Genomic DNA, 17,714 nt, shown 5'->3' on the forward strand with positions numbered 1-17,714 from the left:
AAGCTGGAAGCAGTAGATAAGCTGGAAGCAGTTGGTCATCAAAGTCCAATGGGAGCAGTAGGTCACCTGAGAGCAGTAGGTCACCTGAGAGAAGTAGGTCACCTAAGTGAGCAGTAGGTCATCTGGGAGAAGTAGGTCACCCGAGAGCAGTAGGTCACCTAAGAGCAGTAGGTCACTTGTTCCTGTTTTCTCAAGCAGGCAGCAATGACATTGACGAAACGACATGCAGCGGAAACTACTTTGTTGTAGCCCAACATTTCTTTGTTTTATCTTATTGCTCCGAGACAGCGCCCTCTGGACGTATGCAAAGTCGTAAACCACATGACGTAACCAGGTGTGCGCTATTTTTAACCTGCATGTCTAACTACCGATTTCCACCCTTTCAAATTTAAACCAAACGGTAGGAATGTGTTCCCGTTTTAAATGTCACAGCGGATTTTTTCCGGTATGAAATAATGTGTTCGCTGACGAAGTTTTGGAAAGTCAACTAACTTGTTTTTTTTTTAACTTGACAAGGATGTCATTTGTTCGTCTAGACTTTGTTCTAAATGTGGACTGGTCATCTATATACTACTAAAAGTCAAGTTTGTTTACATGTTTGAATATTTATTTGTTTGCCTGATCGAAAATTGTGATATGTTCGACTCTATCTGGAAAGCTGTAAAATGGTATGCAGGTAGAGAATAATTTTTTAATGCAGACAGACTGTTGATCACAAATTTATTTAAAGACGTTAATTAATTAATTGATTTATTCATATGCAGATTAACCCATTTTTTTAAAAAAGATTTGAAAAGCCACTAGACTCGACGGAAACAGTGACGTCACATGATGTGTTTATTTTTTTACATCGATAATGGCGGCCTATCGAAGAAGATTGTGTTCCCATTCCAATGTTTAACGCGTTCTAAAGCTAATTTTCTGTCGGCTTTAACTTTAACAATACGTCCGTTTGCTGTATTTATTACGTTCCAACACTTATATCAATTTTCAACTGTCTTTTTCATTTAGTTTTACAATAAATTTCTCTAGATCTAAAGATCTGCTGTCGAAGGAAAGTTATGAATCTAGAATCTAGCCTAGGGCCTAGATCTAGATCTAGGTCACTAGACTCAATGTAAATTCTAGATCTAGATTAATGTAAATTCTACATCTAGAATCTATTTCGGGCCTTAATTATTTTATATAAATCTTTGTTTAGCTTCAATGATCATCTAATTCGAGAATACATGGGCTTTTTTTGTTATCTACGTTCTATATCTAGATAAAGTAGGATTACTCACTAGCTTGGAGGCGTGGTCGGCTGCTAACAACAATATGGCGTCCGGACCGGACGCATGACTTCCGATCATTTTTAGGCCATGTTTACCACGAACAAAATGGCGGGTGTTCACATTATTTAAACATTGTATAGGTGGCCAGGGCTAGATATGCCAGAAAAGCATTTTAAAATTTGCTTTGGAGAATGAAGGCTAAATTTTAAAGTCAGTGTCATAAACATTAATAGAACTTTTTTTTTTTTACGTTTTCAATTATTTTTTCTTAAGCCCTATATGTGAATGATAAGGTTGACTATCAGGACCTCGCGGGGCACAGGGCAGGTGAAGTAGGGTTCATCTGTTTCTTTGTCCTAAACAAATTAAGGGATAGTGTGGTCAGAGACATGCTCGGCTGGAATAGTTTTTGTTGTCTGAGACTTGGCGGGACACTGGGCAGGTGAAGTAGAGTTGAGTAGGTCACCTGTGACGTCAGTATATGAAGGGATAGTCCGAAATCGGTGTTTTCGGTGTTTTTAAAAGATAAGAAACATATTTTTGAATGTGGGGTCTGTTTTTTGTGACGATAAGTGACACTGCAGTAGCGTAGCGAGGAGGGGGGGGGGGGGGCGGGAGGGGAGGGGAGGCGGGGGGGGGGAGGGGAGACGGGGGGAGGTGGTGGGTGGAAGGGGGGGGGCGGGGGACATATGTTGGGGCGCCAAAATGGTTTGGAAAAATAAATTGAAAGGTTGAGGGGGGTTCAAATCGAAAGTTTGAGTGGGGGGGGGGGGGGGGGTTGAAAATCGAAATCTTGGGGGGGAGGGGGTTAAAATCGAAAAGTTTGTCCCCAGGCGCCGGGAAGGGTCGCTATGCCTCTGAGTGACAGACGTGATGTTTTTTGATGGATGACCCCCGAAACCCACAGTTATCCAACGGATGACGGGTATTCTAGTATATTTTTAAAATTCGTCAGTTGTAGCCAATATGGCAAGTCAAATAAAACTTTGCTGACGCAAACAACATACTTTTTCAACGAATAAAAAAAACGTATCTCCAACAAACTGCAATTATTGTAAACAACCAATTATTACACTAATTAAAAAGATGTACAACAAAAATATATAATAAGGCTCTATTAAAAAGACAAAGATTTTTAATGGGCTGATTCTCTAACTAAACAAGTTGACTGGCATTGGCATTGGATTTTTTACAAATCTCGACGTTTTACACCTCACTGATACGGAAAAACATAATTTTGCAATCTTGTCCGTGTGTCTGTGTGTCTGTGTGTGTGTCTGTGTCTGTATCTGTGTAAACACGATAACTTGAGTACCGTTACAGCTAGGTTGATGAAATTTCATATATAAGTATTTTATCAAATTCGTAGATCCGTATCAAGTTTTGAGCGATTTCCGATAACCGGAAGTGGTACTTTTTCTACTTTAAATTTTTCAAAAGCCTATAACTTAAGTACTATTTCAAATAGATAAATGAAATTACACATGTAAGTAAAAGATCTAATTCTCTACCTTCTGTCAAATTTTGAGTCATTTCCGTTGACCGGAAGTACTAATTTACGCTGACCGGAAGTACTAATTTACGCTATTTCCGATTTCTCAAAAAACGCATGTAAACTTATAAAGTACTAATAATATTGCGCACTATTATGCACATTTTGTTTTGGCGTTCGCTTGGTCCGCAATTCTTTTTTCTACGAGATTCTATTCTATTTTTAAAAGTTTAAGTAATTAAAAATCATGTCTATATTCCGAGTTATATAAGAATATTCGAGAAAGTTTAGGGGAGATCACTCCCGGTTTATTTGTTTTAATGTCTTTAGACTTAGAATATAAAGGGATTGTGTGGTCAGAACAACGTGATTGTGCCAAGGGATTGTGTGGTCAGCACAACGTGATTGGGCCAAGGGATTGTGTGGTCAGCACATTGTCCAGCTGTCATCACTTTTCCCAGCTTTGTTCCTGTACCCAAATCAAGTTCATACTATGGGATAGTATTAACCGCCATCTTACCCAGCCGCCCCCCCCCCACCAATTTCACGCCTCTTTTAGGATATAGACAGCCATTTTACCTAGCCCTACCCTCAACCCCCCCCCCCCCCCCACACACACACAAACACACACGTCACCTTGTATAACCACAACACCGTAAAAACACTGCCATCTGTTTCACCATTACAAAGTTTGGTGTTCGCCACAACACTGATACATATAATCTCAGCACATCTCCAAGGAAATGTTTACTTCTACCACACAAGTTATTTTACTAATTATTCTCATCGAAGAGTAAACAAAACCAAATCAGGAGTTATCTCTCCTGTTATTCATCTCCATCTCTAGGTAGGGTTATCGTGTATTTTCGTTATCTTCAATAACAATTTTCTTTTTTTTTTCTGTAAGCCATCCTCTGTCAGAAAAATCAACAACAAAAACACGTGTCTTAATCGTCTGCTGATGGAGTTTGTCGGTGCCTGGTCTAATCTCTGGCACCAGCTAGAGAAGTTGTGAGCAGGGGAGGAGGAGGTGTCAGATAATCTTGTGGTCAGGCTGGTGGGGGTCAAGTCACACATACACAAACATAACGGGGTTTTAGATACAGAAGGGTAAACAGACGAACACACACACATACAAGAAAGCAGTTGAACCCACTTCAGTACAAAAACACAAAAGAAGTTGTTGAAGCTAACTCTACATTACTTGAAAGCTAACTCTACATTACTTGACATACAAATGCCTCTTTCACTTTACAATAAATATGTAGTGCATATATAGTTGCATTAAATTGTATACTGAGATCTTAGTATATCTCTTTTACAGTAAATATAATAATGCCTTGCTTATTTAATCTCAAAGGCGTTTCTATGTGTGTAACCCATAAATATAACGCCGAGCGCATTATCATTTATAAATTAATAGTTTGCGAAAATTGTATTTGTAGTAAATTTATAGATCTGGGGAAAGGCCTGATTGAATATGGTAGGGCGTGTGGTTGCTAACCCGAAAGTCTCGAGTTCGGAGTCCACTCAGCTCTGATGGGTACCCGATTCACATTAGAGAATCAAAGGCCGAGGTAATAGAAACTGATGAACTCTACTTGATCTGCCCCATGTGTTTTGGACACAAACGAAAATAATTGAAGATGAAATTTATAGATCTAGTAGTTCAAGCCCTAGTTAAGTCTATGAGGATTCTCTTAATTCACTTATTAAGGAATAATTTAAATGCATGGAGAAGTCCAAACCAAAGTTACATACATCTATAGATTCTTTAAATTAAATAATTCAAGTCGGCGAACGTAGTCGTATCTGTTGTAGGCCTAACTTTTTGTACACCTTGGAAAGGTTAAATTCATTTGTGCCGTGTGCATGCCTCGTCACACTTGCAATCTATTTTCTAGCTACACACTACACGGTTGAATCTAACACCAAAAAAACTCATCTTCAAAAAATTTATTTCATTATTCGAATCTGATTTTGGATAGGATTAATTTAACATAGTAATGGAAAAATAAGTATTTTTCGTGGGCTAAATATTTATTGGATATGATTTAATCCAGCGATTAGACCAGCGTAGTTAAAAAAAAACTGCCCATAGCGTTTCGTGTAAACGGGCCGAAGTGCTAGTAAAGCAAATTAAGGTCAATAAATACTTACATGCCCTCGCTTTTTAATATATCCTCGAGTTCCGCTGGCAGGTCGTAGCCCGCGTTGTCTAGTCCTAATTCACGACCTGGAGGAAGTTAATTGCATTGTAATTAGTAACCTCATTAGTGATTTTTTAGGACATGCAAACTTCTTATTTTAAGAGCATCACAACCCAATACTGTTTGATTGTTTGTTTACTTGTCGTGTCTGTGTCACATCTCTAGGCGGGTTTTTTTATAATAGTTTCTATAATACATATTGGTATGAGGGGGGTTGGCACGGTTTATTCACCTGGGGTTGTTTAAATTTAAATACATGTATCACAATGTAATCAATTACAGACAGGTGGTCGGTGACGCCATATGCCTACAGCGAGGATGGGGTTGTGTGGCCAGCACAATATGATTGTGCCAAGAGATTGTGTGGTCAGTATAGGGGGTTGTGTGGTCAGTATAAGGGGATTGTGTGGTCAGTATAAGGGGATTGTGTGGTCAGTATAATGTGATTGTGTGGTCAGTATAATGGGATTGTGTGGTCAGTATAAGGGAATTGTGTGGTCAGTATAAGGGAATTGTGTGGTCAGTATAAGGGGATTGTGTGGTCAGTATAAGGGGATTGTGTGGTCAGTTTAAAGGCATTGTGTGGTCAGTATAAGGGAATTGTGTGGTCAGTATAATGGGGTTGTGTGGTCAGTTTAAAGGCATTGTGTGGTCAGTATAAGGGAATTGTGTGGTCAGTATAAGGGAATTGTGTGGTCAGTATAAGGGGATTGTGTGGTCAGTATAAGGGGATTGTGTGGTCAGTATAATGGGGTTGTGTGGTCAGTATAAGGGGATTGTGTGGTCAGTATAAGGGGGTTGTGTGGTAAGTATAAGGGGATTGTGTGGTCAGTATAATGGGATTGTGTGGTCAGTATAGGGGGATTGTATGTTCAGTATAAGGGGATTGTGTGGTCAGTATAAGGGGATTGTGTGGCCAGTATAAAGGGATTGTGTGGTCAGTATAGGGGGTTGTGTGGTCAGTATAGGGGGATTGTATGGTCAGTATAAGGGGATTGTGTGGTCAGTATAGGGGGTTGTGTGGTCAGTATAGGGGGATTGTGTGGTCAGTATAATGGGATTGTGTGGTCAGTATAAGGGGATTGTGTGGCCAGTATAAGGGGATTGTGTGGTCAGTTTAGGGGGTTGTGTGGTAAGTATAAGGGGATTGGGTGGTCAGTATAGGGGGATTGTATGGTCAGTATAGGGGGATTGTATGGTCAGTATAGGGCAATTGTATGGTCAGTATAATGGGATTGTGTGGTCAGTATAGGGGGATTGTATGTTCAGTATAAGGGGATTGTGTGGTCAGTATAAGGGGATTGTGTGGCCAGTATAAGGGGATTGTGTGGTCAGTATAGGGGGTTGTGTGGTCAGTATAGGGGGATTGTATGGTCAGTATAAGGGGATTGTGTGGTCAGTATAAGGGGATTGTGTGGCCAGTATAAGGGGATTGTGTGGTCAGTATAGGGGGTTGTGTGGTAAGTATAAGGGGATTGTGTGGCCAGTATAAGGGGATTGTGTGGTCAGTTTAAAGGCATTGTGTGGTCAGAATAAGGGAATTGTGTGGTCAGTATAATGGGATTGTGTGGACAGTATAATGGGGTTGTGTGGTCAGTATAAGGGGATTGTGTGGTCAGTATAGGGGGATTGTGTGGCCAGTATAAGGGGATTGTGTGGTCAGTATAGGGGGATTGTATGGTCAGTATAAGGGGATTGTGTGGTCAGTATAGGGGGATTGTATGGTCAGTATAGGGGATTGTATGGTCAGTATAGGGGGATTGTATGGTCAGTATAGGGGGATTGTATGGTCAGTATAGGGGGATTGTATGGTCAGTATAGGGCAATTGTATGGTCAGTAGAAGGGGATTGTATGGTCATTATAGGGGGATTGTATGGTCAGTATAGGGGGATTGTATGGTCAGTATAGGGGGATTGTATGGTCAGTATAAGGGGATTGTATGGTCAGTATAAGGGAATTGTGTGGTCAGTATAAGGGGATTGTGTGGTCAGTATAGGGGGATTGTATGGTCAGTATAGGGGGATTGTATGGTCAGTATAGGGGGATTGTATGGTCAGTATAAGGGGATTGTATGGTCAGTATAGGGGGATTGTGGAATCAAAGGAGATAGTGCGAGCACACTACAGTTCATTTGCCGAGGTCACAGAAACAGGTGAACTCTGCTTACTCAGTATTGACCGCCAAGATCGAAAGTGTAACTTTGCTTTCCCTTTTAGCATTTCGGCTGATTTTTTAATTCCATTATGGCGAAGAGTTGACTTCGGCCGACAGGAGGATATATATATATATATATATATATATATATATATATATATATATATATATATATATATATATAATTGAATTTGAACTTTACAATTTTTTACAACAATAAAGTTATGTTTCTTATATTTCCCTTTACCGCAGATAATTTTATTTTAGACCTAACCACAGTGACGTAGGCAGGGGGGGGGGGTTAGGGGGGGGGGGGTCATAACCCCCCATAGACCCCTCGGTATATATATATATATAAAGTATGAGGTGGGGGTGCAAATCGAAAGTTTGAGGGGGGGTGCAAATCGAAAGTTTGAGGGAGGGGGTGTGCAAATCGAAAGTTTGTCCCCGGGTAAAAATTGGAAAACCCCCCTTGAGACGATCCTGGCTACGCCACTGCCTAACCACACTACAGTATAGAATAAACCAAACGTATGGCCAGTGTTGGACGAAGGTTCTGATCCTCTAGTCCAAAAATATATGTGTACAACACACGTTCAATGTAAGAAAATGGAAGTAAAAACGGACAATGACTGGCCAAATAAAATTACAATTTGATTTCTCCGGTATAAGGATTTGGAGAATTGGTATTCTTAAAAAAATTGCCTTCCTTCAAGTTGAGCCGTGTCAATTCTTGTGTCCAGCTTTCGAGAACCGTCGCCCGGGCCCGGGCTAGAGCTTCCATCAGGTGTACCTGAGGTTAGTGACTCAGGCCCGTTACCATTCGCGTTACGCATAAGTATGTGCTCGGCGTTAGCTTAGTTTTTGTTTGCCGTCGTGTGGGTCAATACAGAGGTAGAGGAGTCCCACCCCAGGGCCTACACTAACTGCTCGTGTGTTTAAACACTCAATACAGCAGTAGAGGAGTCCCACCCCCAGGGCCTACACTAACTGCTCGTGTGTTTAAACACTCAATACAGCAGTTGAAACACTCAATGTTTAGCCCTACTGCTCGTATTTTTAAACACTCAATATAGCAGTAGAACCTTCCCAATCCATTGCTAGCCCTACACTAACTGGTCATGTATTGAAAGATAATGCTCTCATCCATAAGTCTCCTCTATGCGCTGTACACACTTCTCACCCAGATACCAGCACAACGATGAATAGTTCCATCACCTACGTCTTTGATAATAATCTAAATAACACCGAGTGTATACTATTAATGATAGGTTTATAGTTGTATTAAAATTATGTAAAATTCTCTTTCATACATCACGAACATAGGGGGATTAGAGTTATCGTTTTAGCATGGTATTTGAAGGAAAGTCAACACTGCGACCAGCCGATGTTACTTTCTGCCACTTAATTAAGTGAGGTACAGATTAGTTCTGGATGGACCAATAGATTGTCCATCAGAGCTAGGTGGACCAATAGGGTGGCCATCAGAGCTGAATGGACTAAAGGTAGTCTAGGGCTATGTTTCAAGTTTATGCCTCTATGACGTCACTCAGGAACGAACACGTTCAAATTTTTGATAGATCGTCGGAAGCCCATGAGCCCTCTGTATTCGATACCATAAGATCGTAGGAAGCCCATGAGCCCTCTGTATTCGATACCATAAGATCGTAGGAAGCCCATGAGCCCTCTGTATTCGATACCATTAGATCGTGGGAAGACCATGAGCCCTCTGTATTCGATACCATAAGATCGTAGGAAGCCCATGAGCCCTCTGTATTCGATACCATAAGATCGCGGGAAGCCCATGAGCCCACGGTATTCGATCCCTCCCTCTTCGACCAACGACTCGACCTCCACGAATACCTTTTGTTGACAGCGTGTGATCGAAACGCGATGACGTCACTGTAACTGTTCATGGGCGTACCGTGGGATGAGATAACGGACAGAATTCACCAATCTTTCTTCCACCCAGAGTCCTTAATGGCATCATCCCCCCCCCCTTACTACGCCATTCAAGCAAATCAAAATGTGTTACCAGCTCCACCTAAAAATCACCAAGCCCCATCAGTATCGTTGATACGACGTTCACACCGAGCGACCAAATAGAGAGTGTCACAGTTGAGATGGGTCTACTCAAACAAAACATTGCCAGCCACCTACGTGTTGGCCAACTGTTATATTTTAATGGACGAATCGTCTGCGCGCTGTTATATTGTAATAGATGAATCATCTCTTCGTCCATAGACAATCGAGCTCCATATTTCTGTACACATTTCACTCATGTGCTAGAGACATTCAGGTTTAGGAAATCACAAATATGTAGAGAACCTGAGTTCACCTTCATCGGCGGGTGGGTTTTTTTATGAGTTCATGCTATTTCCGGGCGGGTTTTATTAATAAAGGTGCACAATAAAGGATTAATCTTTTCGCGTGTTTCGTACAATTGTGATGTGTTGTTTGAACTTGTTTCATTACATCATCGTTATCAATAATGACGAACAATGACCTTTGCCCCAACTAATCAATATTCAAACATTTCCGATTGCATAACTTTGCAGGTTTTTTTTAATGTGTTTGTTAGTGATTATTATTGCAGCTTTATCAAAATACGAGCAAATTCTGAAAATAGAGTGTTTGTGGCTGAAGAAAAGCACTACAATGTATAAGATGGTTTATTATAATGGTTTGTGTAAGGTGGTTTAGTCCCTCTGTAAGGTGGTTTGTTGTATAGGTTGTTTGTTGTATACGTTTGTATAGTGGTTTGTTGTATAGGTATGTGTAAGGTTGTTTGTTGTATACGTATATATAATGGGTTGTTGTATAAGCATGTGTAAAGTGTTTTGTGCCAGGGTATGTGTACAGTGGTTTCTTTATAATGTGGTTTAGTCGGATATGTGATACTTTACCATCGTAAAACGTTATACAGACTGCGACAATGAGTGAAATCTCACCCAAATTATGAATTGAAAATTATTTTTAAAAATAAAACAGATCTACGAATCTATATCAATGTACGTAAATATTATTGCCGTACGTTAGCTCATAATTTAATCTTATCTAGTGATACGACTTTTACTTCACCGTTAAGATTCGAAAACAGATAAATCAATGATAAGCACTGATCTACGTAGGATCAGCCGATACAAATTTGAGATTATATTAAAGGTAATTAATTTAATATACGAACCTAAAATAAACAATAACAAAAGGGAACATAACGAGGCCAGTTTAATTTATGTGAAATTATGTACAAGTAAAAATACCAGTTTCGATCTGATTGTCAACAGGGCAGGTGAAGTAGAGTTCACCTTCCATTTTTCGAATGATCTCGATACACGGAGAGATAGGGTGTCATTGATATGCCCTGTCGTGTATATGTTCACCATAACGGGACATATAGAGCTGGGTGACCATGTGAAGTCATATAGAAACTAGCCTGGAATCAAACCAAGACCCTTGGGTGATCAATCGTACGCGCTACCTCCCGATCACACTTCGAGTAAGTTGACCTTAACTTACAAACGACTAATATAAATGACAGTTTGTTACATCTTAGTTCGAAACCCGCATTTCCATCGTTTGATATAAATTTGATGACTCAACTTAGAGCTACCAAAACAATAACAGTCATTGATAAACTGAAACGAGGAAAAAATCAAAACAAAAGGTATTTCAGCAATGTGATACGTAGTATCGACCACAGCTTAAATGGGAAACACAAGTATCTTGAAATTAGGGATTGACTTATGTAAGATATCAACGTATCAGAGGTCGGTAATTGTGCTTAAAAAAATAATTGGCGACACACTGCTTGAGAAGGTTAACCAAAAAGTAATTCCACTTCCAACGCCAACAAAGATCTATTTTTAGACGTCACGTGACCTTGTGCTTACACACGAGCGAAAATGACCCTGGAGGTCAACACAAGGTTCGTGAATTCTCGTCACAAAACAGGCTTAGTGGTTTCCCCTCCCCCACCCCTCGCTCCTATGTCTTATTCCTCACAACTTTAAGGACCCCCCCCCCTCTCCATTCCCTCTCCTATCACGTGATTTGTGGCTCTAATTGTGTCACCACAAATGTTAGGTTGTTGTCATAAAGGTTGTCTAGAGCAGGGGAATTATCCTGACGGTCCTTTTATTGTCTAGAGCAGGGAATTATCCTGACGATCTATTTGTTTAGAGCAGTGGAATTATCCTCACTATCCTTTATTGTCTAGAGCAGGGAAATTATCCTGACGATCTATTTGTTTAGAGCAGTGGAATTATCCTGAACATCCTTTTATTGTCTAGAGCAGTTAAATTATCCTGACTATCCTTTTATTATCTAGAGCAGGGGAATTATCCTGACGGTCCTTTTATTGTCTAGAGCAGGGGAATTATCCTGACGGTCCTTTTATTATCTAGAGCAGGGAATTATCCTGACCATATGGCTCTAATTATGTCACCACAAATGTTAGGTTGTTGTCATAAAGGTTGTCTAGAGCAGGGAATTATCCTGACGGTCTATTTGTTTAGAGCAGTGGAATTATCCTGACTATCCTTTATTGTCTAGAGCAGGGAAATTATCCTGACGATCTATTTGTTTAGAGCAGTGGAATTATCCTGAACATCCTTTTATTGTCTAGAGCAGTTAAATTATCCTGACTATCCTTTTATTGTCTAGAGCAGGGGAATTATCCTGACCATCCTTTATTGTCTAGAGCAGGGAATTATCCTGACCATATGGCTCTAATTGTGTCACCACAAATGTTAGGTTGTTGTCATAAAGGTTGTCTAGAGCAGGGGAATTATCCTGACAATCCTTTTATTGTCCAGAGCAGTTAAATTATCCTGACTATCCTTTATTCTATTTTACCCGTACTATGTTTTTAACAATCCTATGTAAGTTGACGAAATATCTCAGACAACATTTCTCAAGGCAACGTATTTATAGCTTTGAGAATGGTTTTTTTAATACTCTCGGGCAGATATGCACGTTAGCAAAGGAAAGCAATCCGTCTAAAAGGGAGAAAAAAAACTTCTAACTCAAACAATTACTTGCAGATTTGTCTTGGGTGGGCAAAGGATTTGGAAGCAAATCTAGAAAGAAAAACAGACTGAAGTAGGAGTCAATGGACATTATAGCGCATAGCATGTTGACATGTAATAAGTAATTGTGTTGGTGAATATCTCCTTCAACGATTTTGGATGTTTTGTCGCCCCCCCCCCCTTCAACACCATTTTCCTCGACGCCTAAGCACGTGATTATATTGTTTAATAGCTGATTCACTCATGCGTAGCATACATAATTGCATTTATTTTTTTAATAATTAATTTTTTTTTAAAATTATTATTTTGTGGGGTTAGTTAGAGATTCTGTGTGACTTTAATATAGTGTTGTGTGTGTGTGTGGGGGGGGGGTGACTTCTTTGTGAAGACGAGTGACGATAAAAAGGGTGGGAGGGGATTTGTGTGACGTCAATAAAATGGACCCCCCCCCCCCCTGCCCCCACGAGCCTTACCTTTCCCTTATTTTTTTTTAAATTTGCGAGACGATATAAAATAAACAAAATCTAATCCTCAAGTTTGCCCTCGGTAGGTCATCTTGTATGTCATGTCTTCTTATATGTCATGTCATAGTGCATGTCATCGTGTATGTCGCCTTATGTCATCTCATATGTCATCTTGTATGTCATGACTTCTTATATGTCATGTCATAGTGCATGTCATCGTGTATGTCGCCTTATGTCATCTCACATGTCATCTTGTGTATCATCTAGTATGTGATCTTGTATGTCATCTTGTATGCCACTCTGTATGTCATCTTGCATTTCACATTGTAAGTCACCTTGTATGTTATCTCATATGTCATCTCGCATGTCATCCTGTCTGTCATCTCGCATGTCATCATGTCTGTCATCTCGTATGTCACCTTGTCCTACGATAACACCCAGGACACCATACGATAATGCGGTCGATCAATGATGTCCAGCCTAGCGACAGTGTGGTGCTATCAACTGACGGTGTCTATCAGGTTTCCTCACGGCAATTCTGTCGTCCAGGCTGTAGTATTCTATAAGGTCAGAGGTCGCTTTGATAACTAGCATAGTACTACTCAACCAGGCTGCTCCTTCGTGAAACAGTCGTGCGTAAAAGTTGTTGTTGTAAAAAAAAAAGAGAGGCTGTTGTTGTGAAATTGTTTTTAAACAAAGGTGTAGAGAGCGGTGAGGTCGAGTTGTAGTGCTTAGCCGCAAGTATCGAGCTTGAGTTAGTAGATCGTACGTGAGTTCGTGCAGGTCGGGAGGGTGATGATATGGTTGATATTATCGGGAGGGTGATGATATGGTTGATATTATCGGGAGGGTGATGATATGGTTGATATTATGGCTGAGAGTATGTCTGATTATGGCAGATATTATGGCGGATATTATGGCTGATTTTATGGCAGATATTGTGCCTGATATTATGGTTGATATTATGGCAGATATGGCTGATATTATGGCTGATATTGCTGATATTATGGCTGAGAGTATGGCTGATATTATGGTAGATATTTTAGCTGATATTGCTGATATTATGGCTGATATTATTGCTGAGAGTATAACTGATAAATGCGGACCAAATAATAGAAGACAAATCGCAATACAGCCAGTGGCCCTAGAAGCTTTGAGGATTCAAAACATCTTACAGCTGTAGCAGACTATAGCGATTAGGATATAATTGCCACAAGGGCCCGGGATAACCTTAATTAAGCTTTGGGTCCCGGGTAACATTTCGCGATGGGCCCCGGATAATCTTGTGTTATGGGGCCCCGTGTGGACATTTTTGAAAATACGGATCAACGATTGTAAAATCAGCACAGCTTAACAAAGTGTAGGCCTATTAGGCAGAAGTTTCACTTCCCCTGTTACCACTAGCTATACACCCCAGCTGTACCAGTGTGTGTAACGCTACTGTGGGTACCGGCAATAAAGACAGGAAGGGGGGGGGGGACAGATTTATTACGTCATAATTTAGAGGGCTACGACTTTCTTTCCCACGTTTTCTTTAACTTGCTTTCGCGTCTGTTTGGTTCTCCAATCAAATCTTGCGATCGAAATTTCGGGCACTTCCCGGTTAGCTAGCGCGCTGTAATTTTCAGGGAAGCTTTGTTTCCGATGACCATAGAATATTCAATTGTTATTATTACTAAATTGATCCATGGAAACATTTTATTGAGCATTTTAGATCGCTATATAATGGTACAAAAACGTGGGGGAAAAGGGACATAACCCAGTAACTGTAATTTGATGAAAACAAGGTTCGGGACTCTCCCTCTTTTTGCTTACTGACTAGTGTTCACGCAGTGTTTGTGTACAAACAACAAGAACGTAACAACTGGTGGCCAGTATGGGGGAGACGATATGGTCGAGTGGTTGGGCACACGATTGCTATCCCACTCGGCGCGGGTTCAAATCTATGTGTTCTAGTCAGTAACGTATTCACACAACGTGTTTTTTACGAGTTGTCTTTTTACGAGACTTTAATGCTATACAACTTTTACGAGATTTTAATGCAAACAAACAGACAAAGACTAAAAAGTAGAAAATAACAATCATTAAAAAAGTTTTAAAAAACCCACGTTTTCTGATTGAACTAAAAAGTAGATAAAATACTTAAAAAAAACTTTTTAAAAAACCACGTTTTTCTTGTGGACTAAAAAGTAGAAAATAAATTTTCATACATTTGATGACAAAAAACGTGGGTCGGGCAGATGGGTCGGGAAATTTGATGGTGAACGTACCCACGTTTTTTGTCATCAAATGTATGAAAATTTATTTTCTACTTTTTAGTCCACAAGAAAAACGTGGTTTTTTAAAAAGTTTTTTTTAAGTATTTTATTTTCTCCTTTTTAGTCCGTTGCTACACATGAAAAACGTGTTTTTTAAAAAAGTTTTTTATATAGTTTATTTTCTACTTTATCTAATGACTTGATTAAGTATGAATTGACTAAGTGTTTATAAATACACGGACTAAAAAAATCTTGAGCGACCAGGATTCGAACCTGGGTTGTCGCGGCCACAACGCGAAGTACTAACCACTATACGATCACGGCCAGCGCGCTCACATCGATTGGGGCCGAAGTAACTGTGTCAACAAGCCTCCAGTCTTGTCGGTATCTTTAGAAATCATGTCCTCAATTTTATGGTCCTTTGGGCGTAATTAAATTAAGCTAATTACGGTCTCTAATTGCTAGTTTTTATGATTGCATCTGAAATTGTTAGGCGAAAGTAACCTGCATGCCAAATTTCAGATCTATAGAGCAATCAGAAGTGGGCTAATTTTCGATGTCAATTTTAACAACAAACACACGCGAAGCTGAGTTAATAAAAACGTGTTAAAAATAAATGTTATACATCACAATAATGCAAGCGATCACTCTACTATAAGCGATCAAAAACGTGGGGCGCCGTGATTTTCTTACAGTTTCTAATACTGTTGACTCTCTACAAGCTCCCTAATAAAAGTGGGTTTTTTTTAACTTTTTTATTTTAGATAGTGTTGCAGTTTACGGGAAGTGGGGAGGGGCGAAAGTAGCTAATAATAAATCAATAATCGTATGGAATCGTTATTATTAATATATATATATATATATATATATATATATATATATATATATATATATATATATGTTGAAGCATTGAATCATTGGATATTTCTTCACGTCTATGTTTGTGTGTGGCATTAAAAAGGTCGGTGGATGGTGGTTCGGTTGGTAGACTTTAACAGTATAGGCAGACAGAACAAAGACCACCAGGAAAGAAGTGGAAATGATGTCGTCTTAGAGAAACATTAAACTTAAGGCACGAGAGGAGTCAAAGACTAGGCCAAGAAGGCACAAAGAAACACAGAGCCACAGGACCACAAAGACTACCACTCTTAACACTTATTTAATCGTAATATCACGTGTATAACCTTCTCCAGAGTTTTTTTTTAAATTCATCAGTTTATGATCAAGGTTACTGTGAGCGATTAAGCCTAGAGTAATCCCCCTACACACACACACACACCACCGCTCGCACGTTTAAAAAAAAAACACTCGTAAATTGATCAAAATCCCATTGAAAAGTGCTGATAATTATTTTTTTTAATCTCTATGAAAGGGGCGTCACTCAGAGAAAGGGGGATTACCATTTATGCCTGGGGATATGTGAATGAATTTTTTTTTAAGGACGGTGGGAAAATAGCTTTCTGTATTTTTAGTAACCTATGTAGCCCGTATATCAATACAAAAATACTCTTCAGTGATATATTTAGTTTATTGGCCTGAAAGATCTTATGTAGGAGTGTTAAAAATTGAGAATTTGGTTTATATCCGGCTTGGTTATTTCGACAATCGTCAATTAAAATAATTAAATATACCACAAGGCATTATCAATCAAGACGATAATATTGTCGATATAGCACACATTGGAGCAACAAAATACTATTGCTGGTTTAATAAAAGACCCCACTGTTAATCACATTGTTAATTTATATAATATAAAACTGTATGGAGTCTCGATGCAAAGCTAAACTTAAACCCAACACCAACTCAGCAAAGTGCGACAATAAATTTAAACTTTAGATATAATCCTATTCTGCTGTTTAAAAAAAAAATTCTAGACTTATATAGCATAGAGCTAGTTCAGCTTTGTATATATATATATATTTATTTATATATATATATATATATATATATATATATATATATATATATATATATATATATATATATATATATATATATATATTTACTTATTTATTTATTTATATAGGCATATATATATATAGGAACACATACATAGGACTCCTATGTATGTGTTCCTATTAGGACTATAATATATATATATATATATATATATATATATATATATATATATATATATGTCCAGTTTTTTCAACCTTGTACTTATCGTTGTTGTGTTAGGTATTATATTCTATATAATATTTTATGTAAGGATTTTTTTTTCACAATAATTACAAAAATCTTTTCACAAAACTCCGATTATTGATATACATTTAGAACTCTATAGATTAGAATTAGATCTTAAAATAGAAGAATTAATGTAATTCAAAGCAATTTGAAATTATTGTAAAAAAAAATGTTTTACCTAAAACTCCATGAAGAGTTGGGTCGTCAGTTAAAACATCCATTTTTAATTATTATATTTTTCTTTCAGGGAAAAATATTTATACTAGTAAAATCCTTCATACGAATTTAAACACCACTGAACCACCAACATATCCACAGTCCAGATATTTTCCACATTGTACACCAAAGCGAAATTATAACTTTTAAAACTTTTCAGTTCAGATGTTTTGTTTTTGTTTTTTCCTCTTTTTTTTTCTTCTAGTTAACCCTTCATTCGCTTCATGTCAAATCCCACATAATTGTGTGTGGTGTGTGCCACACAGCGTGTGCACTAAGTATACACAAACTACACGCTTTCAGTTGCGTGACGTAGACCCGCGCGACACGATTTTTTTTTTTCCCTTTGCCAATGAAATGGAGAAGTGTAGTTTCTCGCGCGAGCGGCTTGGATAAGCAAGGAGGCGTGGCAAACGTGATGGCCGCTAAGA

General features: G+C 38.8%; 1 protein-coding gene across 1 annotated transcript in view; it reads right to left on the reverse strand.

Annotated features, from left to right (window-relative positions):
- LOC131953066 (ell-associated factor Eaf) overlaps positions 1 to 17,714 on the reverse strand; it is a gene marked incomplete at its 3' end in the record, with an annotated part of 41,440 nt that extends 23,726 nt beyond the window's left edge. Inside the window, exons 1-2 of the mRNA XM_059316088.1 lie at positions 17,246 to 17,714; positions 4,927 to 5,002 (exon numbers count right to left, since the gene is read on the reverse strand). Of these exons, the coding sequence (XP_059172071.1) occupies positions 4,927 to 5,002; positions 17,246 to 17,288 (119 nt within the window). The remainder of the gene's footprint in view (positions 1 to 4,926; positions 5,003 to 17,245) is intronic.

This window comes from Physella acuta, unplaced genomic scaffold, assembly GCF_028476545.2.
Source record: "Physella acuta isolate Inbredline_101_S28 unplaced genomic scaffold, ASM2847654v3 ptg000904l, whole genome shotgun sequence".
Classification (NCBI taxonomy): domain Eukaryota; kingdom Metazoa; phylum Mollusca; class Gastropoda; family Physidae; genus Physella; species Physella acuta.